The 26,472-nt window shown below is 40.7% G+C and overlaps 3 protein-coding genes across 6 annotated transcripts; 1 reads left to right on the forward strand and 2 right to left on the reverse strand.

Moving 5' to 3' along the window:
- Positions 1-90: 90 nt before the first annotated feature.
- LOC143123123 (glycine N-acyltransferase-like protein 3) lies at positions 91-3,896 on the reverse strand. 2 transcript variants are annotated; one of them, XM_076284302.1, is made up of 6 exons: positions 3,755-3,896; positions 3,480-3,573; positions 3,009-3,116; positions 2,397-2,520; positions 1,643-1,769; positions 91-1,224 (listed from the first exon to the last, which is right to left on the reverse strand). In XM_076284302.1, exons 2-6 carry the CDS (start codon positions 3,552-3,554, stop codon positions 801-803), a joined length of 858 nt encoding a protein of 285 aa, XP_076140417.1. In that variant the 5' UTR covers positions 3,555-3,573; positions 3,755-3,896; the 3' UTR covers positions 91-800. The 2 variants fall into 2 exon arrangements, with proteins under 2 accessions (XP_076140417.1, XP_076140409.1); XM_076284294.1 differs by having other exon boundaries at positions 3,480-3,604.
- Positions 3,897-4,451: 555 nt separating this feature from the next.
- LOC143123136 (cystatin-M) lies at positions 4,452-12,405 on the forward strand. Its single transcript, XM_076284315.1, has 4 exons — positions 4,452-4,604; positions 9,342-9,553; positions 11,113-11,232; positions 11,522-12,405. Exons 2-4 carry the CDS (start codon positions 9,362-9,364, stop codon positions 11,606-11,608), a joined length of 399 nt encoding a protein of 132 aa, XP_076140430.1. The 5' UTR covers positions 4,452-4,604; positions 9,342-9,361; the 3' UTR covers positions 11,609-12,405.
- Positions 12,406-12,948: 543 nt separating this feature from the next.
- Positions 12,949-24,658, reverse strand: LOC143122972 (NACHT, LRR and PYD domains-containing protein 3-like). Of its 3 annotated transcripts, XM_076284024.1 has the most exons (13): positions 24,575-24,658; positions 22,433-22,575; positions 21,832-21,909; positions 21,619-21,731; positions 21,380-21,493; positions 21,051-21,164; positions 18,841-19,028; positions 16,955-18,728; positions 16,493-16,663; positions 15,275-15,445; positions 14,861-15,034; positions 14,319-14,365; positions 12,949-13,876 (listed from the first exon to the last, which is right to left on the reverse strand). In XM_076284024.1, exons 4-13 carry the CDS (start codon positions 21,684-21,686, stop codon positions 13,341-13,343), a joined length of 3,357 nt encoding a protein of 1,118 aa, XP_076140139.1. In that variant the 5' UTR covers positions 21,687-21,731; positions 21,832-21,909; positions 22,433-22,575; positions 24,575-24,658; the 3' UTR covers positions 12,949-13,340. The 3 variants fall into 3 exon arrangements, with proteins under 3 accessions (XP_076140139.1, XP_076140147.1, XP_076140157.1); XM_076284032.1 differs by lacking the exon at positions 22,433-22,575 and having other exon boundaries at positions 24,575-24,652; XM_076284042.1 differs by lacking the exons at positions 21,832-21,909; positions 22,433-22,575 and having other exon boundaries at positions 24,575-24,641.
- Positions 24,659-26,472: the final 1,814 nt, after the last annotated feature.

Genomic DNA, 26,472 nt, shown 5'->3' on the forward strand with positions numbered 1-26,472 from the left:
TACAGTACCCTCCAGAGTTATTGGCACCTCTGCTAAAGTTGACTAAAAACCGGTATAAAAACAATCTGTTGGTGATTTATTGTAATCTCACAATGAAAAAATATAGAAAAAAAATCCAACCTTGAAGGGGATTTTTTTTGAGAAAAAGGAAAATCTCATAAAGAAATAAATAGTTTTAACTAAAACACATTGCTCACAATTATTGGCATCCCTGCTTGCTCCCTGGCGAGCAGAAAACCCAAGCTATTCATATTTTCTTATTACAAGTTATGTTTATGTATATTTTATGACATTTTATTGTATTTATTTTTTTGAGAAAAACAACGTTTGGGATCAGATGATTTGGTGGACCCCCTGCCATAACTCTAAGGACCTCTAGGGGGCATGTGAGATCAACAAATGACAGGTCCTGAGGCCTTGGCTGGACACTTGCCAGATGCCAAGTTCCCTGAAAAACACAATGATTGATTAGTCCATAGCCCATAAGTCCAATCTGAAGTCAAATAAAATACCTGTTGTAGATATCTGACAGGGTTTTTGGTGCAGTTCCATTTAGTGATGTATAAACAAGCTGCAGTGCAGTAATGTGAGCTCTTAAAAAAGACAGTTAGAAAGAAGTAGAAATTAACAACAGACCACTGCGACATAGACTACACAAGATATAGTGTGCTCGTCTATGTTTTTGAGATTCTAAAATGATGATTTAGTTATTGTTTTAATGCTTACTACAAATGAAAAAAATGAATACACCAAGGATTTTAAGAGTGACCATAGCTTAGATAGTGTAAGAATAGACTACATTAATTAATTGACCTCTCATTGAATTCAAACCAAGCAGCGCGGTAACTCTCCTTATCTCTAAAGCCCATAGAGTGAAAAAGCCTGCAGGAGGCACTATTTCCCTCCTCCACGAAACAGTACACGGGATACCCCTTCTCAAACAGCATCTCTGAGAAGCATGACACCAGCGTCCTCGCGTATCCTCTCCGCCGGTACTCCGGTAAGGTGTAGAGCAGTCCCAGTGCCGAATGTGGATACTGCAACACCCAGGACACGGGGCTTCCTGCCGCCGAGCCGTCCTCCGGTATGACACACAGGCTGGGAAGGTGCGCGATGTACCTCAGCACGGAGTTGTAGCTGTTGGCGTCGCCGCCGTACTTCCAGTTGCTGTTGACGAGCTCTGCGTGTTCCGGGCAGAGCGGCTGGATCAGACAACCAGGAGGACTAACAGGAGAGAACAGACTAAATTTAGGAGAGTGCATTATTTAGGAGAGTAAATTTATCTGAGAGACACTTGTGAGGTATGCTTATGTGATGTCATTACCATTACCTTAGCCCACTACTACACTATCATTGGCCCCAAGCTATGGCTCCTAGGCCTATTGATGATGATGACGATGATGATGATGATGATAATATCAATAAATTAAACAAAAGGTAACATTGATTCTCCTGAAAGTTGGGTTTGCCAGTATGTTACATGACATGACATTACATTACATTGGTCTGACACATTTTTAACCAAATCGACTTACAACATGGTTGACAGTTTAAAGCTTTATAAACACTTTTCCCAATAAAGGTAAACACTGAGGTAACCATTGAGTTGGTGGATGAACGGGAGGTGTGATTGTGAGCTAACCTCTCATGAGCTCTGAGCTGAGTGGGACTCTCGAGGCTCAGCACGCGCATCACCCCCTGTGTCCGTGAGGGAACCTGGTGCTGATCCATGAGGGCTTTTACAGCGTCCAGATAATTCAGGTCAACGCCTGTCATGGAGTGAATATGAACACACTGATACAATTCATAAATACATGTGTGTGCATACTTAGTACATGCATATAGAAGACCTATACACTCAGAGATATGTAATGCAAACAATTTGCATGTTCCTATGCTGTAGCCTATACAACCACCCAAGCATGTCCACTGAAGCAGGTTTAGCTTTTGATCATCATTCAACATTGTTTCAAAATCATCATACATATATTCAAATATGTCTGTGCCATATCATATTTCATATGGTATATCCCAATCATTCTTGTATATCATAAGAAGTTTTCATATCTCAATATTGACAGTATTGCATATTAATGTTTTGTATGGCTTTGCGTGATTGTCCAGTATGATGTGTTTATCATATTATAACAACATTTTACAATTGTATCATGTTTCATATCACCATTTCTCCTCAGTATATATATTTTTTTTGCTACAGTATATCACTCAGCCCTATATTTAAGTCATGTGACATACCTAAGGACCAAGAGTCAATCAATCAACCTGTGAACTACAAAAAATGCTAATGCTAAAAGGTAATCTGGGTTAATGATTTATTTATCAATCTATTTATATCGATTTGTTTATTTCCCTTTATCATTCGTATTCTAATGTACCTGCCAGCAGGGTGTACATGCCCCAGTCCAGCAGCCCTGGAGTGTCCAGTAGCCTCCTCAGGCTGTCCTGGTCTCTGGAGAACATGCTGTGGATGTTGAAGTCCCCCTCACGGTCGCGTGTGCCCTGTGTGGAGGACAGGCTGTAAGAGTGTTTGGACAGATGATTTAAATCGATGTGCAATGTGTGGAAGACAGGCCGTAAGAGTGTTTGGACAGATGATTTAAAACGATGTGACAATTGATTTGATTAGACTGTAGCTTCTGTGACTTCAATTATTTCTGGGAATGTTGAACGTGAGATTGTATTGAATGGCTATTGTTTGTGGAATAAAAATGTAGATATATTTATGTCAGCATACCTAAGTGGGTCTGAGTTTGTAGCTGAATGCTGAAGGTACATTCAAAGTTGATGGCAAGGGGAATTATAAAAATAATAATTATTATTATTATTATATTGAACAATGGCTGTCACATAGAGAATACAGTGCAGTAAGTTATCATGTTGTGTCCAAGTGTGGGCTAGTTTTAAAGATCTAGATGTTAGGTCCTAAATAAGTGGGAAGAGTGGAGGTTGTGTTTATGCTGCGGGCTGAACTCTGAGGTAGCACAGACCTTTATCTTTGGTTTGCACACTATGGCACTGAAGTCAGGCCAGGCGTCAACAACCACTTCCAGGTTCTGTGATTTGCCTCTGTTGATGTTGAATACACAGCCGTACACCTGTAGACCAATAAATGAACTGCTTGACACTTGAACACTTAACAAGTGAATACTTTCCTGAAATGCCTAAACATACCAGCTACTATGTGGAACTACTAACGACAGTGGCTCGGCAGAGTTCCCTTGAACTTTATATAACCCCATAACTGTCAAAGAGACAATTTATCATGTAGAAGTCGTAAACTACTTCGGTGTAGGCTAACTGTTGCCCGCTCACTAAAATGTCAGCCCAAATGTTTCAACAGATTACCTTAATGCATGACTGATTAAAGAGCATTTCAATTAAAATATAGTACTGTACATTGTCTAACATATTTTGAAACCTGTCTGAGTTACTTTAGTGTAGTGAACAGAGCTACAAACCTTCAGGGATTCTGGGAAATGTAGTTTCAGAGCCTGCTCCACCTCCATTATCTCGCTGGGGTTCAACTCTCTCATACTGCAGGGTGGGGTTGTGCTGTGTGCGTCACCAGGCAAAAATAACAGTGCTGAAGAAAAACACGTACACACAGGCACAGACATGTAGACAAACACACACACATATGCCCACACACACACACACACACACATAAAACAGTCAGTGTGTCAGGTTACAACAGTCGACCGGAACACAAGATTCAGGAAGTTTGTGTGTATACCTCTTAGCACTTGTCGTGGACTAGTTCGAATCACACTGTAGAAAAGCAGCCACTTTTTTGACAATACGTATATAATGCACCCGATAGTTTTTCTCCCTCTTTGTAAATGGCTAACAAGCAGAGGAAATGATTTCCTGTTCTAGTGTTGTCCACTGGGACATAAGAAAAAAAATAAAACAACCAAGGTCCTGCTCTACACTCCTCCCACCACACACACAAACACAAACACAGATACACACACACTCAAAACCACACATACGCACACATACGCACACAAACACACACGTTCATAAGCAAAAAAACCTATTCCTGGACACGAAAACCTGGAAATTAATTAATTAAACAGGAAATTATATATCAGTAGGAAACTGATTACATGCTTTTTATCTAAACTGAATGTATTGCTTGATTCGTTTTGTTTTGTGTGTGAGTGTGTTTACACGTCGTTTCTGTACGGGTATATGTGAGTCGTGAAGGCAGACGTTACTGTGTTGTGAAGTTTGCCAGCCCAAAGGCAGACGTTACTGTGACATACATTTCCCATCATTCTCTCACAGGTCATGTGATCAGGAAATAAGCACACCGACACACAAACATGCCCCAGCCAGAGAGAGAGAGAGAGAGAGAGAGAGAGAGAGAGAGAGAGAGAGAGGGAGAGAGAGATAGCGAGAGCGAGAGGGGGAGGGGACAGCTACTCCTCCTGTGGGCGTGCAAGCTTGCTGAGGTTTTGAAGAGAAAAACATGGAGGAGCTTCACACAGGCTGAGACGAGACGACGGAGGGGAGACAGACAGACATGCAGAGTGAACGCCACACCACACTCTGACCCTCAGCAACACTGCACACACTGGGTATGTGCTCACCAAGTGTGTGTGTGTGTGTGTGTGTGTGTGAGTGTGTGTGTGTGTGTGTGAGTGTGTGTGTGTGTGTGTGTGTGTGTGTGTGTGTGTGTGTGTGTGTGAGTGTGTGTGTGTGTGTGTGTGTGTGTGTGTGTGTGTGTGTGTGTGTGTGTGAGTGTGTGTGTGTGTGTGTGTGTGTGTGTGTGAGTTTGTATGAGCTTGAGCGAAAGAAAGAGATTAAGTGATAGAGAGTTCATGTTGTACGTGTATGTTTGTTTATGTTATTGTGTACAAGAGTGACAGAGTGTCATATCTCTCTCTCTCTCTCTCTCTCTCTCTCTCTCTCTCTCTCTCTCTCTCTCTCTCTCTCTCTCTCTCTCGTGTGTGTGTGTGTGAGTGTGTATGTGTTTTCAGGCCCATTTTGTTCCAGAGCTTGAAGAGAGAGTGTGTATGTGTGGGTGTGGGTGTATGGGTGGTGGTGGTGGTGGTGGGGGAGGGGTGCACATGTGCATGTTTGTTTATGTCAAGCAGGCTGGCAATGGCCTCTGTAAAGGAATGACCTCACTGACAGTTATACACTCTTAGGGATAGTATGTCTCATCAGAAACAGCTCTGTATGTCTCATCAGGGCACAAATGAAGTGTGTTGTTTTCTTTTTCAATTCAGTTTATTTCATATCAGGCTACACATAACAGAAACATGCTTGCTTTTAAATTCAGGCAGGTTTATTTCGGGCTAGACATAAGATAAGCATGTTTGCCTTTAAATTCAGGGCAGGTTTATTTTATAATTCTGGTTTTGTCAGAGATTAATGCTGGATTAAGGTTGTCTCATAATCTGTCTGGGAACAGTTCAAAACCAACAGACATTGTGCCTGAATAATTTATATGAGATACAGTGTTACAATAATAATAATAATAATAATAATAATAATAATAATAATCTGTATTATAATTATTTGTATAGTTCCATTGCTGGTTACATTCTATTAGCCTCTCGAACCGTGGGTGACTTCAAAGAACATTTAATGTCTGCTCCAAGATAATTGGCTCTCCCCTTAGAAACCTCTCCTCATTACTGTATGTGAGAAACAGACGATTAGGTTGGCTGGCAAGATCCTACAAGGCCCCTCACATGCCCTGTTCTCCTCCTTCGAGTGGCTTCCCTCTGGAAGATGGCTCCACAGCCTATCTTGCAGGCCACAGAGGAAGAAAGCAACTTTTGTGCCCACGGCTGTCCAACTTCCCGACTCTAGAACCACCTCAACTAACCATCTGTCCTCCCGTTCTGTCCTACATCAGGACTCCTCTGGGTCATAGCCAGACATTAGCCAAACTGCACCCGGCGTGGTCCAGTGAGCACTGTACTGCGCTGCACTTTAACTCATGCGAAGAAGATGCACAGACTAGACACAGGACTCTAGAACAGACCCATGTACAGCTACTTAATATTTATTATTATTTTACATATTTTTAAACAGTGATATTTATAGGATGTTGCTGTACTCTACTCCTTGGTACTATGGTACATAGTACTGTAAATTGGCCCCTTGGGAATAAATGAAGTGTTTTGAATTGTAATTGAATTGAATTGAATATAACACCTTTCCTACACAGAATGCAGCTCAAAGTGCTTTACATTTTGGAGCATTTAACACAATAATAGAGAAACAACAAACAATAAACAAACAAACAAACAAACAAAATATAAATAAAATTATAGCCATGTTGTTTTTTCCTCACACCAGCATCACCAGATTCTCTCTGTTGATCTCTATCTGCGTTGCTTCTGTCCTGAACTCTATATAGTATAAGTATATAGTATTAAGTACAGTATATATACTTTTTTGATCCTGTGAGGGAAATTTGGTCTCTGCATTTAACCCAATCGGTGAATTAGTGAAACACACTCAGCACACAGTGAACACACAGTGAGGTGAAGCACACACTAATCCCGGCGCAGTGAGCTGCCTGCTACAACAGCGGCGCTCGGGGAGCAGTGAGGGGTTAGGTGCCTTGCTCAAGGGCACATCAGCCGCGGCCCACTGGTCAGGGCTCGAACCTGCAACCCTCCGGTTACAAGTCCAGAGTGCTAACCAGTGGGCCACAGCCTTCCTCCCACTTCCTCCCACTTCCTCCCTTCCTCCCTCTCTTGCCCAATCCCTCTCTTCTTCCTCATATCTCTCTTCCTCTGTTTTGGTATGTCTTTATCTCTCTTGTTTCTCATCTCCCTCCCCTCGTATAGTTATCTCTCTCTCTTTCTCTCTCTCTCCCTCTGTCTATCTATCTCTGTTCTCTCTCTATCCTTCTCTCTCTCCTCTCATCTCTCTCTCTCTCTCTCTCTCTCTCTCTCTCTCTCTCTCTCTCTCTCTTTCTCTCTCTCTCTCTCTCCCCTTGTCTGGCTAGATGAAGAACAGCTGAGTTGGCTTGGTTGGTATCAAGGTGAAATGTGAGATTGCTAACACACACACACAGAGAAGGTGCTCTCTCACACACATACGCACACACACACACACACACACACACACACACACACACACACACACACACACACACACACACACACACACACACACACACAAACATACACAACTCACCTGCTCAGTGCCATAACTCCCTTCCTCTCTCCTTCTTCATCTCACTCTATGTCTTTATAACCTACTATACTGTCTTTCTCACCCTGTACTGCGCTGCACTTTAACTCATGCGAAGAGGATGCACAGACTAGACACAGGACTCTAGAACAGACCCATGTACAGCTACTTACTATTTATTATTATTTTACATATTTTTAAACAGTGATATTTATAGGATGTTGCTGTACTCTACTCCTTGGTACTATGGTACATAGTACTGTAAATTGGCCCCTTGGGAATAAATGAAGTGTTTTGAATTTTAATTGAATTGAATTGAATATAACACCTTTCCTACACAGAATGAAGCTCAAAGTGCTTTACATTTTGGAGCATTTAACACAATAATAGAGAAACAACAAACAATAAACAAACAAACAAACAAACAAAATATAAATAAAATGATAGCCATGTTGTTTTTTCCTCACACCAGCATCACCAGATTCTCTCTGTTGATCTCTATCTGCTCTATCTATGTTGCTTCTGTCCTGAACTCTATATCTCTCACTTCCTCCCTTCATCCCTCTCTTGCCCAATCCCTCTCTTCTTCCTTATCTCTCTCTTCCTCTGTTTGGATATGTCTTTATCTCTCTTGTTTCTCATCTCCCTCCCCTCATATAGTTATCTCTCTCTTTTTCTCTTTATCTCTCTTTCTCCCTCTGTCTATCTCTCTCTCTCTCTCTCTCTCTCTCTCTCTCTCTCTCTCTCTCTCTCTCTCTCTCTCTCTCTCTCTCCCCTTGTCTGGCTAGATGAAGAACAGCAGAGTTGGCTTGGTTGGTATCAAGGTGAAATGTGAGACTGCTGACACACACACACAGAGAAGGTGTTCTCTCTCTCTCTCTCTCTCACACACACACACACACTCTCTCACACACACACACACACACACACACACACACACACACAAACATACACAACTCACCTGCTCAGCACAGTGCCATAACTCCCTTCCTCTCTCTTTCTTCATCTCACTCTATCTCTTTATAACCTACTATACTGTCTTTCTCACCCCTCCCCCCCCTCTCCTCCCTCTCTATTTCTCTCTCTTTCTTTCTCACATGACATCCCTTTGAGTTGTGATCAGTTTACATTGTCACATACTTTTATTGAATACATATTTATTGTTCTTTTAATGATACTAGGTACTGTTCAGCCAAGCTTTTTGTTTTAAGCCCTATTTAGTATTTTTTTTTTTTTTTAAACACCCCCCCCCCCTCCCCCCTCTCTCTCTCACCTGCAGTAAGTGCAGCCAGTAAACTGCCTGTTTGATGCCTCAGCAGGTCTTGTAGATATCTCTTGGCCCACTTTGACTCTGCTATCGGATAAATCGCTCTTGGCAGTATCACAAAATAAAACTCTTATTCTTGCATTTCTTTCTCCCTCTCTCCCTCCCCCTTTCTATCTCGCCTTCTCTCCCTCAGTCACCCTCCTCACTCCCTTTTTCCTCCCTGCATGTCTGTCACTCTCTCCCTCTCTCCCTCCCTCCTTTCCTCCCTTCCACCTTCTCTTTTCTATTTCTCTCTCTATGTGTGTCTCTGTCCTCTCTTTACTGACTGTTTAGACATTGCCGACCAGTTTTAGCAGCTCAGTCCTTGAGGCCTGGAGTACAGTATAGTGGCATGGACACAAAGGTCTTTGATACAAAGTTAAAGGATGATGTTTTGTTTTGTTACGTTTTTTGTGACTGTCCTTTTTGTTGTTGTCCTTTTTCAACTGTTGGAGCGGGTATTCCATAGACCCATGGGACGATCTTTGATATAACTAATAACCATATAATGGTTCAGTAAAAGTCACTCAGTGCTCAGTCCAGTCCAGTCACTCAGAGCTCCCTGTTTGACCTCTCAGCAGGCCGTCATACTCTTGACTCTGTGCTATCTGATAAAGACAAACAGAAGCTGGCATGCAGGCAAACGCAGCCCTGTCACATTTCTCAGCGTTTCTCATGGTGACTTGACGACTTACGAAAAACATTGCTCAACTGCTGCAGATATGATATCGCCCCGAGATATTCTGCTAGAGCAAACACGAAAGGAGAAGGTTTCTGATAAAACAGCAGCCTTTAAATAACCACAATCCTCTTCCCTCTGCCTCTCTCTCTCTCTCTCCTGCTCGCTCAGGCTTCAAGAATAGAACCGAGATGGCATTCATCCTTGTGCTCCTGGCTGTCATTGCCACGGTGACGACTATTGTCAACGGCAATGGTGCCGTGAACCAGCGTTACGGTCCGGATGTCATGAGGGCAGCAGAGTTCGCCATCGGGTTCCACAACCGCATGAGTAACTACCCGTATGCTTACAAGGTCATCTCCGTGATCTCTGACAACTCTCAGGTAAGAACACCGCACCGAACTGTATGTGATGCTCAAGACACAGATGAGACTTAAGTTTAAATCCATGTGACATGTTTTTAGAAATAATTGGACAGTGCATATTATTGTATTTCTCATTCTCAGTAACATCTAAATGTATGTGATGCTATTTTTCCCTTTTAGGATATAAACATTGCATATTCAAAACTTTACAATGTACACACACACACACACACACACACACACACACTTGTTGTAGGTTCCATATTCTATTTATAATATTATTATAATTTGTTGTAGAGCACTTTGTTGTATATTGACCGATCCCAAGCCTCGCCTAGGTTGGTCAAACATTACTGGCTAGAACTACATGCTATATGCAGTGCTAGCACGATGTAGCCTCGTGAGAGCATCCTGATCTCGCGAGCTTCAGATTCCCACTCGCAGATCAGTCTGGCATCTTTCCGATAGAGAACATTTGGAGCAGTTTGCCAAACTAATGTCCAATCAGCGTTGGTTTTGAGGCGGGTTTAGTTGTGACGCAACGAGAAGCTACTGTTCAATCTAAACAACATGGTGACTTCCACGGATGAGATGAGCATAGCTATCGCTGAACTTTAATCTGAATATTCGAGTATTCCTGGGGAAGCTAGGAAGCTAGGAGTCTCTGCTATGTAGCTGGGACAGGGTGTCCGGGGAGTTGTAAAAAGTATTAAAAGGTAGTAAATGAAATTAGCCAAATTTAAGGACATTTAAAAGTATTAAAAATTATGTGCGAGTAGGACCTGAGCGATATGTCAGTGTGCGTTTGCGGTAAAAACATTTGGCGCCCCCTCAAACTCTATGCTCAAACTGGATACGGCTGGCTTACTGCCTAAACTTGTTGCCAAAAGTTCGCTACCATTGACGATGTCATGGGAATTTTTTTTTTTTCGGACATTTGGTTAGAGGACTCGAGATTCAAATACTGGCTTAGGCTATTTGGCAACAGCCAAGAGGCTTATTACCACTGTAAAAAGACAATAAATGCCCCTGGATGGGAGTGAATGCCGTCAGGTCACATATGGAGTCTACCAGAGCCGTTTTTCTACCGAAGAGACGACTGCCTGGCTCATCGGCCATGTAGGGCTACTGTCTCCACATAAATATGCGTCATTGAAGCTATCAGTATGTCTACGCTACCAGCTGTCATTGTCATCCAAAAAAGTAATCATTTGCGCCATCGCGTTGATCTGATTGGTTGATTTGGCCCGTCTATCACCAACATATGGTTTATCCAATCAGCTAACCAATATTTTCGCGGAGCCAATACGAAGCAATCCATCTGGCGGAGTCAGGTTAGGCACGATGACCAAGAGATGAGGTTTCTTGCTTTTGTCTATTGATCTTTGAACTCTCTCTTGCCTCCAATCTTAGCTTATTAAGACCATCCACAGCATGATGAATGGTTTCTGGGCGAAATTTGTGTACGTGTGTCACTAGTACACAAATACTAATGTGATAACACCATCTGTCCCATATTTACCCCCCTGCCTGTGTGAAGTACAAATGTACTAATGTAATAATACCATCTGTCTCAGATTTACCCCCCTGCGCGTATGAAGTACACCATGACAGTAAAGGTGGGCGAGACAAGATGCAAGAACACAGACAAGGTCAACCTGACCGACTGTAGGCTCCAGACCTCATCTGATGCCAAGGTGTGTGTGTGTGTGTGTGTGTGTGTGTGTGTGTGTGTGTGTGTGAGTGTGTGTGCGCGCATGGCAAATAGGCATTTGTGTGTTTGTTTGAACATATTTGCCCATGCACCATGCATGCCTATGCATGCATTCCACACAATGTGAATTATTTTACAAAGAATAACATAATACACACATGGATATTGGTCAGTCACATTGTGACTGACTTTAAAACAAAGTATTACTGTAGGTCCCAATAATGTCTCTCTCTGACTCCTGACCTCTCTCCCTTATGACTCTTCCTCCCCAGGCCATGATCTGCCAGTTTGTAGTCCTCGCCGTGCCCAACGCCTCCTTCCCCACCAACAGCTACCTGCTCTCCAACAAGTGCAACTGATCCCCGAGACCCACCCTTTACACTACAGGACCCTCGTCTCAGTAACTGATTTTGTGTCTGTCCAACATTAGGATTTATTCTTTGAAGTCTTAATCGTGTCAGTTTCCCGGGCAAATGGCATTTTAATTAAAATTGTTATGTAGATATTGTAGTTTGATTGGTGTCATAGCATAATGACCGTTGAGGTACCTTTTAGTCCTGGTTAAATGTGTCCTTTAAGTAGATACCTTATACCTTATATACTTTAAGTAGTACACACACAACATTTAGAGGAATAACTGTGTTTAGGGAACATCCCTCTTCTTCACTGACCTTGAGCACCCTGAGTACATACCATATAGCACAAATATTTTGGACTGTGTTCTCATTACAGCAGCCCACTGAAAATCATTGTCCTCAGTAGTTCTGAGTTGGTTTCATAGGGACATCTGAAGCTAACACTTATGCTAGCATTAGCATTGTGGCTAACACGAGTATTAGGGCTTATGCTAGCACTTTGTCTAATGGTAGCATTAATGCTTATGCAAGCACTTAGGCTAATGTCAGGCCTAGCACTTTGGCTGTTACTAGTACTGACTGAGTAGACTTTAAGTCAGAGTCCAAAATTTGGATTATACAACTGAACAACTCTAACTATTGTAATGAGCATATATTAGTGAGTGAGAGATTAGTGAATACTGAATGTATGCCTACTCTGTAAATTTTGGTTATTGGTTTTAGTTTTATGGCTGTATATGTGACCACTTCATATGTTAATGATGTTTAAAGCATTAATAAAAACATAATTGGCAACACAAGTTTAGTGGATCAAAACTGGTCTTTTAACACATAGTAACACATTGTAGTAGCCATTACATACATTTTCCAACTATAAAAAGAGGGGGGGGGGTGCTATCTTTCTATCTATCTATCTATCTGCCTATATATATATATATACCTAATGTAACTTTACAGCACCATGCCTGTGGAATAGTATACAATAATGGCAAGTTCAGAAATAGACATCAATGTGCACCTTTCCAAATGGATCTGCAGAGCAAATTGAAATTGGCTAACAGATTTTAAGTGAACTTCTTCTCTGCTAAAGTGATAAAAAACTTGCTTTGAATCTGTAAATGTTGAACCTTATGCAGGTAGTAGATTTCTATTCAAGATAGAAAATATTGTTTTGCCTTTAGCTCCAAAATCTTGATTGTGAGGACACTTACTCACTTAATTCATACCACAAATATGTAAAACACCCATATAAAGCAAACAAAATAAAGAATGTCTAACATAAATACAGTACATTTTCTACAGATATGTGTGTGGTAAGAAAGTACTAAAACATAAAGCATTATTATATTTAAAAGATCAACATATATGATGCAATTTATTGTGAAGATATTGTGGGGAAAAACTACTCCACATTTCTATATAATTGCAGTGAGGCATATAAACAAATATAGAACTGTTGGCCAATTATTTTAGATGTTGGATACACAGTGTACAACACTCCATGAAAATATAAAAAATCCAGCATGAATCATTCAAAAGTAATAAGTTATGGAACTTTCTAATTTTAGAAAAACACATAATTTACAAACCTCCATATCTCAGAAACTGAAGAAGTTCTAATTCTAACTGTTTGCACAGTAGTCGATAGGTATAATGGTAATGGTATAATGAAATAGTTTAAAAAATTAAACGTCTTTTTGCCAAGGGTATGGTAACTTTTTAATCTGGCACGAGGTCATGAGATTTGGCACAGGTACACAGAGGAGTCAGGCTGAACCCAAAACCCTGGATAGAGGGGCTCAGTGAATGTGGAGTGGAACGTGTGCAGGTGGGTGAGTGTGTCAGAGGAGACGCTGTAGAAGGACAAAGTGCCAGCTGGCCAGTTCAAGTACACTCCTACTCTTCTGGTGTGGAAGGAGGGGGCTGGTATGACTATGTCTTTACTATTGTGCCTGGCACAATAACTGTGAGGAGACCACCTCATAGTCCAAGACTTGTTATTATATCCCAGCAGGCTGTCATCATTCCTCCCTTTCCTCCTGATGCTTTTATAGGCCAGAGCTATTTGACCCCCACCCTCAAGCCACTCAGCCTCCAAGTAGCAGCGTCCAGACAGACCCTCTCTACACAATATATGATGCCACCAGTCAAATCTCTCTGGGTGGTCAGGATACAGTTGCCTCTCACTCAAACATGTCACCTTTCTGTTCCCCTCAGAGATAGAAAGATTTCCGCCTGCTGTTTCTGGGTCCAGTGTGACATCACAGGCATCTGCAGAGAAAAAGAGAAAACAGTTTTGATACAACAGTTCTTATAAGAATTGTGTGTGTTTGCAGGTTTGGTGTAAGTGAGAATTATCAACAAAATTAGTTTGATTAATAATATTTTCTGTTGCTCACATAATTAGATATATAGATATTTTGAATGAGAAATATGACACAATAGAATGGAATGTTTAACAGATTCAGTGTGGGCAGAGAGCATTTAATGCAAACTTCTGATACTCACATTCAGTTAGGGCAAGCTGTAAGGTTTACTTTGTAAAGATAAGCAGACAATACTTGCAAAAGCTGTCAGATATAAGTGCAACAATTTTAAATCTTGCGATTTGATTTATTCCACTGTCAAACTAGCAAATGTGGATTTGGACCCTAAATGCACTTAAAGCATATGAGAACACACACTTCGATCATCAAAGGGTTGAAAGACTTACATTTCTGCACGCCTCTTGTTAATCTCATTTCTGTACAATTGTCAGTGCTGTAAGACAAATAGAAACACACATTATTTAAGAAAATGTTTTGTATGAGTATATAAGTATATATGGAGGTGAAGCACACACTAATCCCAACGCAGTAAGCTGCCTGCTATAGCGGCGCTTGGGGACAGTGAGGGTGCCTTGCTCAAGGGCACCTCAGCCGTTCCTACTGGTCGGGGTTCAAACCGGGAACCCTCCGGTTACAAGTCCGAAGCGCTAACCAGTAGGCCACGACTGCCCTGTTTGTTTAGAGTTTGAAATAAAAATAAAAGTGTAAAATAACCACATAATGCAGAACCTTTTTTGTCATTTAAACATACTGTTAAACTGCAGTACCATATTGCAAGTGTGTGTGTATTAGTGTACAATGAAATTAATGTTGAGTTGTTCATTTCTGAGTGTGTGAGAGATGTGTGTGTGTGTGTGTATGTTACAGGTGATGGTGGTGGTGGGGGGGGGGGTACATAATTATTCTGTAACATATTCTCTGTTCTTACTTGAGTGTCTCCAGTTTACCGTGAGGATTATCCAGTCTAGCAGATAACAGCTTCAGTCCTGATTCTCCAGGATGATTGTAGCTAATATCCAGCTCTTTTAGATGGGAGGGGTTTGAAGTCAGAGCTGAATCCAGACAAATACAACCCCTCTCTGACATGAGGCAACCAGAGAGTCTGAGGACAGAGGACAGATAGAGATAGAGTGACAGTGATTATCATTGAAGTCACAGATTTGACAGGTCTAATAAGGTTTGGATTTTTAATAATCAGTGGCTATAAATAGGCTATTTGTAAATCAATATTTAATAGAACAATCTGCAAATAATATTGCTGGCCGGCCAAAACAAGATTACCAACCTTAATCTCTCCGCTTTACAGTGAGAAATTTCTGTATCATAAAACAAGATTACCAACCTTAATCTCTCCAGTTTACAGTGAGTACTACATAATGCTGCAGAGAGAAGCTGAAGCCCTGTATCTCCCAGGTCATTGTGACTCAGATCCAGCTCTAACAGGGAATTTGGTGACTGTAGAACTGAAGCGATAATTACACAACATTTTTCTGTAACTGCGCAGCCAGCTAGTCTGAAAAAACAATATGACAGAATACAGACACAAAGTTAACCTGAGAGAGAATCAGACATCTAAAGAGTTACACACATTGAGAGACCGTTATCCATAATTAATCAATCAATCAATCTTTGTATAGTGCCTTCGGTGCAAAGTCGCATTGCAAGGTGCTTACAGAAGGATACCAGAACAACATAAAAGCAAAACATACAGTATATTAGGCCTAGAATCAATGCATTTTCCCCACATTGATAATCAGAAAAAGTTCCAGTTGATATCAATATCAATATTCATTAACATGTTTCACATAGAAGAAATAAGTGTAGTCTAAATAAATAGATGAGCCCTAAAAATAACACTTTTTTATGGGGCACCATCATATTGCTGCACTGTGCTTACATCAAGTTTAAGGAAGTGGAGACTGAAGCATCACTTCTTTTTTTTTTTAAGTATATTTTTTTGGCTTTTTGCCTTTATTTGGACAGGACAGTGGAGAGTGAGACAGGAAGCAAGTGGGAGAGAGAGAGATGGGGTGGGATCGGGAAATGACCGCAGGTCGGATTCGAACCTGGGTCCCCGTGGGCACTCGGACCCGTATATGGTACGGACGCTGTAGCCTGCTGCGCCAAAGCACCCCCCAGCATCACTTCTTGACAGGTGTCTTGTTATATCTTGGTTTATAAAAAAAGATAAGTTAGGCACTAACATTATAGATTGTTTCAAAGAAAATACACTTCTGTGTCATTTAATACTGACATCATCAGCATAACCATTGGTTGAGTACAAAAGCAGTGTCAATCATCCTCCTCTCTCTGTCACTGAATAAAGCCCATCCCATGCTTGATAAGCAGTTGTGATTGGTTCCTGGGATTTGGATGATTTTGGAAATCAAAATTGGAAAGGAAGGATAGATGGATATGCCAGAGCAAATTTAAATGTTCTCCAAGATTTCCTGGTGCTAATATATGGCTAGATCTCTGGACTGACTGAAAAATACTGTATGTAACAGAGGCTGATTATGTTCAGGAAGAACGAAAAACCTTAAAGCTATTTACCACAAACCTTAATGTCTGCAGTTTACAGTGAGGACCACACAGTCCCTTTGAGAGAAGCTGAACTCCAGAATCTCCCAGGTCATTGTCACTCAGGTCCAGCTGCAGCAGGGAGTTTGGTGACTGTAGAATGTAGGCCAACATCTCACAGGACTTATCATTGATTTTACAACCAGCAAGTCTGTAGAGAAAGTATCAGTGCAGAGTGAAATTATATCATTGTCGTGATTTATTTGTGAAGAACACATAATTAGCCTCATTTTGTATAATCTTATCATCTATCTTGTGTAAATGCCTCCTCAAATTATGTGTACTCCAAACAAGTCCTGACACCATTAAAAGTATATTCTGATCAATAACCATGCTGCAATTTGGCTTATATTATAACTATCATCTTTTGTTTTAGAAAAGGCATTTGTCCGTTCCAAATAGATTAATGTGTCATTATAAAGAACCTTCAAATCAAACTCACTGTGCCTTTCTGCAGCATCTCACAGCTGGGATCAGTCTCCTGCGTCCCTCATCTGATGTGATGACATATTTCTTCAGGTCAAACTCATCCATCACCTCATCAGACATCAGAAGCATGTGGGCCAGTGCTGAACAATGAGTGGGAGACAATTCCTGTTTGAAGCCATTTGGTGATTTCAGAAATCTCTGAATTTCTTCATGAATGGAATGATCATTCATTTCTAATAAGCAGTTAAACAGATTGATACATCTTTCAGGAGAGAGATCGTCTCTATTGAGCATCTTAATATACTGACATACTTCATCAATGCTCTTTGAGCTGCTGTGGGTGTGGTTCAGAAGACCTTGCAGAAGTCTCTGATTGCTCTCCAGAGAGATGCCCATAAGGAAGCGAAGGAAAAGATCTAGGTGTCCATTCCTGCTTTCCAGAACTTTGGTGATCGCAAACTTTAGCGACTCTTCCAAGCAGAAAAATTTCCCCATGGTCTTTATCTGATAGCTATAGGAGACAAATATATGAAGTGCTGCCAGAAATTCCTGGATGCTCAGATGCACAAAGCAGTAGACCTTCCTCTGATGAAACACAGACTCTTCCTTGAAGATTTCAGTGCACATGCCAGAGTACACTGAAGCTTCACTGACATCAATTCCACACTCTTTCAGATCTTCTTCATAAAACATCACATTGCCATTCTCCAGATGGCTGAATGCCAGTTCTGCCAGCTTCAGTATAACTTCTTTCTGTGATTCCAGGAGCTGCTCTGTATTTAGCTGTGATCCACTTTGGTACTTCTGATTCTTTCTGGTGGTCTGGATGAGCAAGAAGTGTATGAACATCTCAGTCAGAGTTTTGGGTATTTTCTGGGTGTTGTCCTGTTCCAGCATCTGCTGAAGTACAGTGGCTGCAATCCAACAGAAGACTGGGATGTGGCACATGATGTGGAGACTCTTTGATATCTTAATGTGGGAGATGACCCTGTTGGCCTGACTCTCATCACAAATTCTCTTCCTGAAGTACTGTTCCTTCTGTGGGTCATTGAATCCTCGCACTTCTGTAACCTGGTCGATGTACTGAGCAGGAACTTGACTGGTTGCTGCTGGTCGTGAGGTTATCCAGATGAGAGCAGAGGGGAAAAGAGTTCCCTTAATGAGGCTAGCCATCAGAACATCCAAAGATGTTGTTTGAGTTACATCTGACATCAACAAGTTTGGCTGGAAATTTAGTGATATTCGACTCTCATCCAAACCATCAAAGATGAACACAACCTGACAGTCATTGTATCCTTCACCATCATTTAGCTCCTTCAGCTCAGGGTGGAAGTCAAGCAGGAGGCTGTGAAGACTATACTGATCACCCCTGACCAAATTCAGCTCACGGAAAGACAGTGGAAATATGAGGTGTACATTCTGATTGGCTACACCATCTGTCCAGTCAAGTATGAACTTCTGCACTGAGACTGTTTTTCCAATGCCAGCAACACCTTTGGTCATCACAGTTCTGATATTCTTCTCCTGTCCAGGTAAGGGCTTGAAAATGTCATTGCAGTTGATTGGTGTGTCTTCTGTGGTCAGTGCTCTGTATGCTAATTCTACCTGCCAAACTTCATGTTCCTTATTCACCCCTTCACTCTCTCCCTCTGTGATATAGAGCTCTGTGTAGATCTCATTGATGGGAGTTTGAATCCCTGGCTTGTTAATGCCTTCAGATATGTTTTCAAACTTCCTCCTCAGGCTGGCTTTATGATTCTCTATAACTCTCCTCAGGACATCAGTGTCTGTTTGTCAAAAACGGAAATAAAAAGAAAGAAACTCACATAAATAAAAACATCTGTGTGTTGAGAAAGAATATAAATAAATATGTTCATCCAATGCATCCACTGTCATTACACTGAAATGAGTGGGTTTTGTATTTCTTTCCACATTGGGGACAGGCTTGGTTTCCTGGTAGTCCAGGCTGCTCCTCGAGGCACTGCCTGCAGCAACTGTGTCCACAGGTGGTGATGACTGGGTCCCTCAGCAACTGCTCACACACTCCACACCTGGACTGATCCTGGATCAGTTCAGACCTCACCTCACTGCAAAGAGATGTGTGTCTTTATTGTTGTAAAGTACATTCAATTATGTATATGAATGTCTTCGATTTAATTGAATTTAAATTCAACTTCATTTGATTCAAATTTGAATTATAATTCTAGTTCCTATTTTTTTACCTTCATGAATTGAATTGGAATTTAGGAGTCCTTCTCAATTAAATTCAGAATTTTGCCCAACCCTGGTGAAAATATATGATTTAAATACCTAGAGATTGGGATGGTGTTATTTCAGCTAGCCTAATAGCTGGTTTGATTTGCATTGAGAGATGATCTTATGGAAAGTACCCCATGCCAATCGTGAGATATGGTAAAGGGTATGTGATGATGTGGGGTTAATTTAATCAAAGGCCAAGGGAATTTTATCAGGATCTATGTACCCAGGATCCATGAAATAACCAGCCTTTAAACATAAAAATCTGCCTGACTCTATGGGAATTCAAAATAGATTTAACATGGGGGTATGATTACTTATGCACTCTGTATTTTAATGAAGAACATTTATTTATTTACTATACATTATTCATTCACAAAGAAAATTGGTGTCCTTAAAGGTTGGATTTTTCCTAATTTCTTTAATTACAGTTTTTCTCAGTCACTTTGGTGCTTTTCTCACATCACTATTAACATTTGCACAGCAGTTAGTGCATTTCTCAAAACAATTGGTGCAAACTGCAAAACCTAGTGGATAACCTGCAAAAGCACGTCACTTGCTCAAAATGGATAGTCCATTCCTCAAAAGCAAGTATTTATGTCAATGAAACTGCCAGTCGTTAACTTAAATAGGCCTAGGTTAACATCACTCTGACTTCGCATTCAAGCAAGCAAAACGATGATTTGAATACATCTGTTTCACTGGAAGGGCAAGGGGTAACAACAGGACAACACAGAGACAGGCCAGAATGCAGGACTAATGTTATGAGTATTACAGTAATATGGGATATTCTACGGGAAAATATTAAAACGGCAAGACAGCAGGGAAACGTTAAAATGATAAACCCGGAAAAAGTTGGCATGTTAGGTTTCTGTGATTATTTGTGAAATTGTGCAAACGGCCTTTTCAAGTCATTTGAGAAGGAAGGAGTGTAGCAAGCTCCCAAATTGACGCTCGTCTGAGAAATTGAGTTTTGGATAATGTTCAGCTTTGGCAGCTTTACAATGACTGAGGAAGCCTAGAGACGAGTCCATAGCAACAAGTTCATGTATTGAATTTGTTATTACCCAGTGTGCTTTGTTGAATGGTCTCAATGCTTTATTGTTTTATTTCATGTGAATACTTACTGGAGTAACTTTTCAAGTAGGCTAATGCAGTTGCAGGAATTGTGCATTTAGTTTCCATGCTTATTGTGTTTCCACAACAATGTTAGGGAGTAAATCTACTGAAATGGCCACCATCTTGGTGAAGTGTGATGTGTAAGATCAGAAGCAGAGGTTGATTTTAGGACGGTAGTATATGTTGATGTGTTATCATAGCGCGTAAGAGCGTGGGCGGAAGACATCGACAATTGGCCGGGGAGGGTCATGTCATTTTTGAAAATGCTGCTGGAGGGTCGTTGAAAATTACATTGCAGGCAGGGGAGGGTCATGCAACTTTTGATCGAAGCACTCAAAATCCCTCCGGTGTTCCCGTTTATAAATAACGAACGGTCCCTAATGACTCAAGCTATGAAATGAAGACTATTAGTTTTATCGGGAACTTCAGCATCCATAAGTATAGTTCATTTTGACTAACATGACAAAGCAACTGATACAAAGCAACTGATACATGTTCAAAAGCATTTGCAATTTGTTCAGAGGAAGGAGAAATTGCTACTATGATGTGCACAAATGACTAAATGTTGTGGAGGTTGAACTAGTAGTTATGAGAATTTTCATTCTGATCTGAGAAAAGCACCAAAGCGACTGAGGAAAACTGTAAGGCATTAAGATCCATTTCCAAAAGATGATTTTTTTATTCCTCTTTGTTGTGTGTGTGTGTGTGTGTGTGTGTGTGTGTGAATTACTCACGTTAGACCTGATGGTGTTGGCACATTGCTCAATTTGGGAGGATAATCCATGGACTTATCACTCTTCATAGACACACAGCTGGGCACTGGAGATGGAGGTCTGTGCATCTCTGGTCTAAAAGCAAACAGACACAAAACAAAATTAAACACTCATCTGAATAATTTCTCTACTGAACAACTACATCTGATTGTGTGTGTGTGTAGTGTGTGTGTGTGTGTGTGTGTGTGTGTGTGTATGTGTGTGTGTGTAGTGTGTGTGTGCTATGTATGTATGTGTATGTGTGTGTGTGTGTGTGTGTGTGTGTGTGTGTGTGTGTGTGAATTACTCACTTTAGACCTGGTGGTGCTGGCTCATTGCTGAATTTGGGAGGATAATCCATGGATTTATCACTCTTCATGGACACACAGCTGGGCACTGGAGATGGAGGTCTGTGCATCTCTGGTCTAAAAACAAACAGACACAAAACAATAGTAAACACTCATCTGAATAATATCTCAACTGAACAACTATATGATTGTGTGTGTGTGTGTGTGTGTGTGTGTGTGTGTTGTGTGTGTGAATTACTCACGTTAGACCTGATGATGTTGGCGCATCGCTGAATTTGGGAGGATAATCCATGGACTTATCACTCTTCATAGACACACAGCTAGGCAAGGAGATGGAGGTCTGTGCATCTCTTGTCTACACAAACACAAGAACATATAAGTATTCTGAAACATTTCTCAACTGAACCACTACAGCTGATTGTGTGTGTGTGTGTGTCTGATAAATCACTTTAGACCTGATGTTGCTGGTTTGCTGCTTAACTAGTTACGGATATCCATAGATGCTTTGCTCTTCAGTGACACACAGCTCGGCACTGAAGAGGGTTTAGGAAACACAAGAAACAATCAATACAGACTAAAAGGCCGTTCACACCAGGAACGATAACTAAAGATAAATAACTGTAAGTGTCCACGCTAACCAACGATAAAGAAAGTCTCTACTCATATTGATAAACGTAATGGTTAAAATTTGATGGATTCTGATTGGCTGTCAATTTTGGACATTCACCATTATTTTCTTATGTGAACATTGTTTTTTATTGAGAACAGAATCTACACACATATATACTTAAAGAAGCCCTATGCAGGTCTGGTTATTCCTTCGCTGTTTCTGGGTTTTCGCCTGATTTGGGCTCGCATTTTTCACGACATAGCTCCCCCTGCAGCTTTGGTAGCAAGTGACTGCTACGCTAAACCCCCACTAGCTAGCGAGCTAGCCATCAATAAACCAAGCTAAACACATAGGGCTTACAATAAAACGGTCGAGCAAACACATTGTTCAAGAGACTATCAAATCACATTACAAAAATGAAGTTCACCCAAGGGTAGGCTACTTACAATTTCAACAGCAAACAAGCCAAGTCGGAGTCCGTTTTGCAGTCTGATCTGACTACATTTTCGTGTATTTCCGCCGAGTTACATCCGGATGTGTTCGGACCGCGACCAGAAAGTTGCATATTCGTTTTTTCCGCGTAGAAGCACTAGGGGGAGACGAAGCACCCACCAAACGACCCAAAAAGTGTTGTAGAACCATCACAACGACTCTCAACCTGCATAATTAAGGTCATTTTTGCTAAAATTGTTGCATAGGGCTTCTTTAATATAAATGACTATGATAGCAATGCCATTTAAAACATTTAGATAGATAGATGGACAGATAGATAGATAGATAGATAGATAGATAGATAGATAGATAGATAGATAGATAGATAGATATGAAGAAATGTGATACACCCCTTTTAATCCTTTGAGGCTTAGACTATTTTCAGTATCATTTATGACCTTTACTTTTAAGCTCTTATCTTGGTCATTGTAAGAGCCATCTATACTTGCTCTTTCTTTTTGGACAGTCTAGGCCAGTGTTTCTTAACTGGTCAGGCTTTGGGACCCTCAATTTTCCATGGTCATGAAGTCGTGACCCATATTCTAGCATTCAAGCCAACTGATACAGTGAGCTATATGGTAAGATGCACAAAGTGCCTGCACTTGTTTGGAATCTGGCAATATAAGAATCAAAGTTGTGGGATATTGTACTGTACTGACATACATATTTTATTCGGTAACACTTTACTTGATAGTATCGACATAAGAGTGGCATGACACTGTCATGAACATGTGACACTGTCATGACACATGAACCCTAACCCTAACTTGTTATGACAAAAAACCGAATGACACTTGATAACAAGCATTATGTCATAAACGTTTATGATTTGTTTATGACACGTTCATGACACTGTCATGTCACACTCAAGTGTGATGTAGCGTTTCCATGACGGTAGAATCACTGGATCTAAACAAACTTTCGAAGTGGCATAAATACCATTGAATGTAGACATGTGGCATCATTTCTAGCTAATAAAAATAAATATATCCATTTAAACGTGTTTTACCTGCTAGGCAGCAGCTTAGCCATATAACACGGCAGGTGTAATAGAAAGAAAGAACATTCCAGTGGATATTTCACGTCTTCTCAAAGACTGAAGGCTGTTAAGAGCGACGTGTTTTGCCAAAAAAATAAAGGCAAAACACGTCCGTGAATTTAAGGATTTTAACCGCATGCTGTGAAGTTACATGCAGGTCTCTTTTACGGAGGAAACCCATGCTAAAATAAAACTCTGTAGTCACGAATTTGATCGTGTTGGTATGAATATATGTTATAGTATGTGATTCCTACAGTGTAAAAAATATATACTAACGTCTTAGAAACGTTGTAAAATTATTGAAATAGATTAAGAAAGCCACCGCTATGAAAGCACACACACACACACACACACACACACACACACACACACATGTGACTTTCTCCAACTTTTGCACATCTCCATAGAACGTTTTATTTATTATTTTGATTTCTCCTCCATCTACCCATGTCCTTGATTGCCTAGCATTTCTGCCCCCCCCCCACCCCACCACACACACAAAAAACACACACACTTACATCATCACTGTCATCACCTCACATACATACAGCACACTGTTTGCTACAGTAAGCCTCCTCTACATACTTGCTGCACACTGCCCCCACTTGCCCCTGTTGCTCTTGGGTGCTCCTTGTTGGTGCCCCCCCCCCCCCCCAATCCCAATCCTCCCCCACCTTTCTTATGCAGCCCTTGCCACTTAATCTACTAAACCCCTCTTCTTCTGCACTCTTTACCCCCCAGCCCCCCGCCATAAATGCACAAATAGGCTGACACCAGACATAATTTCACTGCATTTCTTACTTCCAGTAACTATATGCATGTGACAATAAACTTCCTTGTATCCTTGTATGGTGATTTCTAATGATAGATTGATTTGTTTAGATCCAGTGAAATTGCTGCCTTGGCAACGCTACGTCATGGCTTCGGGACTCTATTGTCAAGTAAAGTGTAACCTCATTATGAATTATTGTATTCACTGAATTCATTTATTAATCAATAAGTGACTAAAATAGTTTCCAGATGTCCAAGTACACCTATATTTGTTCAAATAACTTACCTTATGTTTTTAGTTTTGGCTGCTTTACAGGTATCCATTCATCCGGTAGAGAAATCTGGCAGGACTTGTTCCACCTTAAGAGTTCAAGGCGTGTCAGTCGCACAACAGGTAGAATTACAAATGTTGTCATGAATGTTTAACTCTTTCCTCCCCATTCACCACTCTCTATTTCAATTACAGTTTTAATCAGTTGCTTTGCCGCATTTCTCCGATCAGAATTGAAATTCTCAAAACTGTTTGTTCAAACTCCATATTATCACTTGTGCACATCAAGCCATGCAACAGATTTTGTACAAATGTGTACCGTTTTTTTTTTTCAATTGATAATGTCATGTTGGTCAAAATGCACTATACTGCTTCCCTGCTGAATACTCCTACCTCTTAAAACAAATAAGCCTTATTTCATTGCTTGTGTTATTACATGCAAAAACATTAATCTAGCTGTTATAACTAGTTGTTTAGCCGGTCAAGCTTATATAAATATATGCTACCTGACAGACAGGAACATCAGGATGTATAGAAAGATGTACAGTGGTGCACAGCTCTGACAAAGGGGTGTTTTACTGTATATTAGTCATTTTTCATTTGCATGTTGTAAAAGCCATTGTTCTCTTAAAATACTGTCACAATGTCTATCAACAGGAAAAGACTTTGAAACATATCCACTGTCTTGTAATCAACCCCCAACCCACGCAATAATGTGTATAAAATAGTGCTGCCTTGCGCATTGTTAATTTGAATTTAATTTAAATTGTTTACTTACAGAGTAAACTGTCATATTGTCAACAAGACAAAACAGTTTGACTATCTTGCCATAAACAATGACGTCAGGATTTGTCCTTTTGATCGAACTGACAGTTTCATTGATATAAATATTTGCTTTCGAGGCATAAACAAAGCATTTTGAGCAAGATACACACTTTTGCAGGTAATCCACTATGCGGTGCTCTAATTGTTTTGAGAAATGCACAAAGTGTTAATGTTAATGATGGTTTGAGAAATGCACTAAGTTAAAGCTGCAGTTGGCAAGTCTGAAAGATTGAGGGGACCACTACCACCGAGCACCCTCTCATCGAGTTTGTGCTCGTCAGTGCGCACCAGACTGCATCAGACTGTGATTGACATTCAGATCTCACACAGCCCTGCTCTGATTGGACCAGAAAGACCGAGAGTATGTTGTTCTGTCGGAGCATAGTGTCGGTTTCAGTGAATATGATCAAAAAAATCTTGCCAACTGCAGCTTTAATGTTGATGATGGTTTGAGAAATGCACCAAAGCGACTGAGAAAAACTATAATTACGAGTAGGCTATTGAGGAAAATTAGCCTGACGTAGCCATGCTCAATTCTAGTCTAGAATTTGAGTCTGATAATGCTCCATTGGGATGTGATTATGGTGCATGTTTCAACCGATACAGGGGTTATTCTTCTCCACAAATGCCTTATTCTTCTCCACAAATGCCTTAACATTGTTTTCTGGTTATTGCACTGTCAATATCTTGTACAACAGACATGATAACGGAATCTAAATGTCTACCTTTTAGCAACAGCGTTTTTCTTAGGAAGAATCGGGAATAATGAAACACTTTTTAATTAAATGTCACTTACAAAGACATTGTACCATACTGAAAGCTAATATTTTGTCACTAGCAACCTACATCTGTCCTTTGTCAAACACAGTGGCATTTTCAGTTGTGAACAAAACGGTGACTCTGAACAGCTCTGGTTTGGGCATAGTTGCTCCACAACGGAACAAGTTCAGACCTCAAATTGTGCAGGTGAGGCTAAGTTCAGCTGGCTTCCAAGCTAGAGGAAAAAAAGAATAAGGATAAATCTGCTTTTGGCTTGTTATAAAGAGATGGTGATCCCTCAGGACATCTCTGCACAGGAAAGTTGACTA

Source organism: Alosa pseudoharengus, unplaced genomic scaffold, assembly GCF_046254945.1.
Source record: "Alosa pseudoharengus isolate Yale_2024_CS ecotype anadromous, Long Island Sound unplaced genomic scaffold, YU_APseudo_1.1 YU_APseudo_1.1_scf_1, whole genome shotgun sequence".
Classification (NCBI taxonomy): Eukaryota; Metazoa; Chordata; class Actinopteri; order Clupeiformes; family Clupeidae; genus Alosa; species Alosa pseudoharengus.

Excerpts from the sequence above, each read along its gene's own strand:
- LOC143123123 (XM_076284302.1), bottom strand. The coding sequence starts at position 3,554 with ATGAGAGAGTTGAACCCCAGCGAGATAATGGAGGTGGAGCAGGCTCTG. Across the intron at positions 3,117-3,479 it reads ATTTCCCAGAATCCCTGAAG|GTGTACGGCTGTGTATTCAA; the intron begins GTTTGTAGCTCT and ends ATTGGTCTACAG. Across the intron at positions 2,521-3,008 it reads TGTGCAAACCAAAGATAAAG|GGCACACGCGACCGTGAGGG; the intron begins GTCTGTGCTACC and ends TCCTCCACACAG.
- LOC143123136 (XM_076284315.1), top strand. The coding sequence starts at position 9,362 with ATGGCATTCATCCTTGTGCTCCTGGCTGTCATTGCCACGGTGACGACT. Across the intron at positions 9,554-11,112 it reads TGATCTCTGACAACTCTCAG|ATTTACCCCCCTGCGCGTAT; the intron begins GTAAGAACACCG and ends CATCTGTCTCAG. Across the intron at positions 11,233-11,521 it reads AGACCTCATCTGATGCCAAG|GCCATGATCTGCCAGTTTGT; the intron begins GTGTGTGTGTGT and ends CTTCCTCCCCAG.
- LOC143122972 (XM_076284024.1), bottom strand. The coding sequence starts at position 21,686 with ATGAAGAGTGATAAGTCCATGGATTATCCTCCCAAATTCAGCGATGCG. Across the intron at positions 15,035-15,274 it reads TGTAAACTGGAGAGATTAAG|ACTCTCTGGTTGCCTCATGT; the intron begins GTTGGTAATCTT and ends CTCTGTCCTCAG. Across the intron at positions 13,877-14,318 it reads AACAAGAGGCGTGCAGAAAT|ATGCCTGTGATGTCACACTG; the intron begins GTAAGTCTTTCA and ends TTTTCTCTGCAG.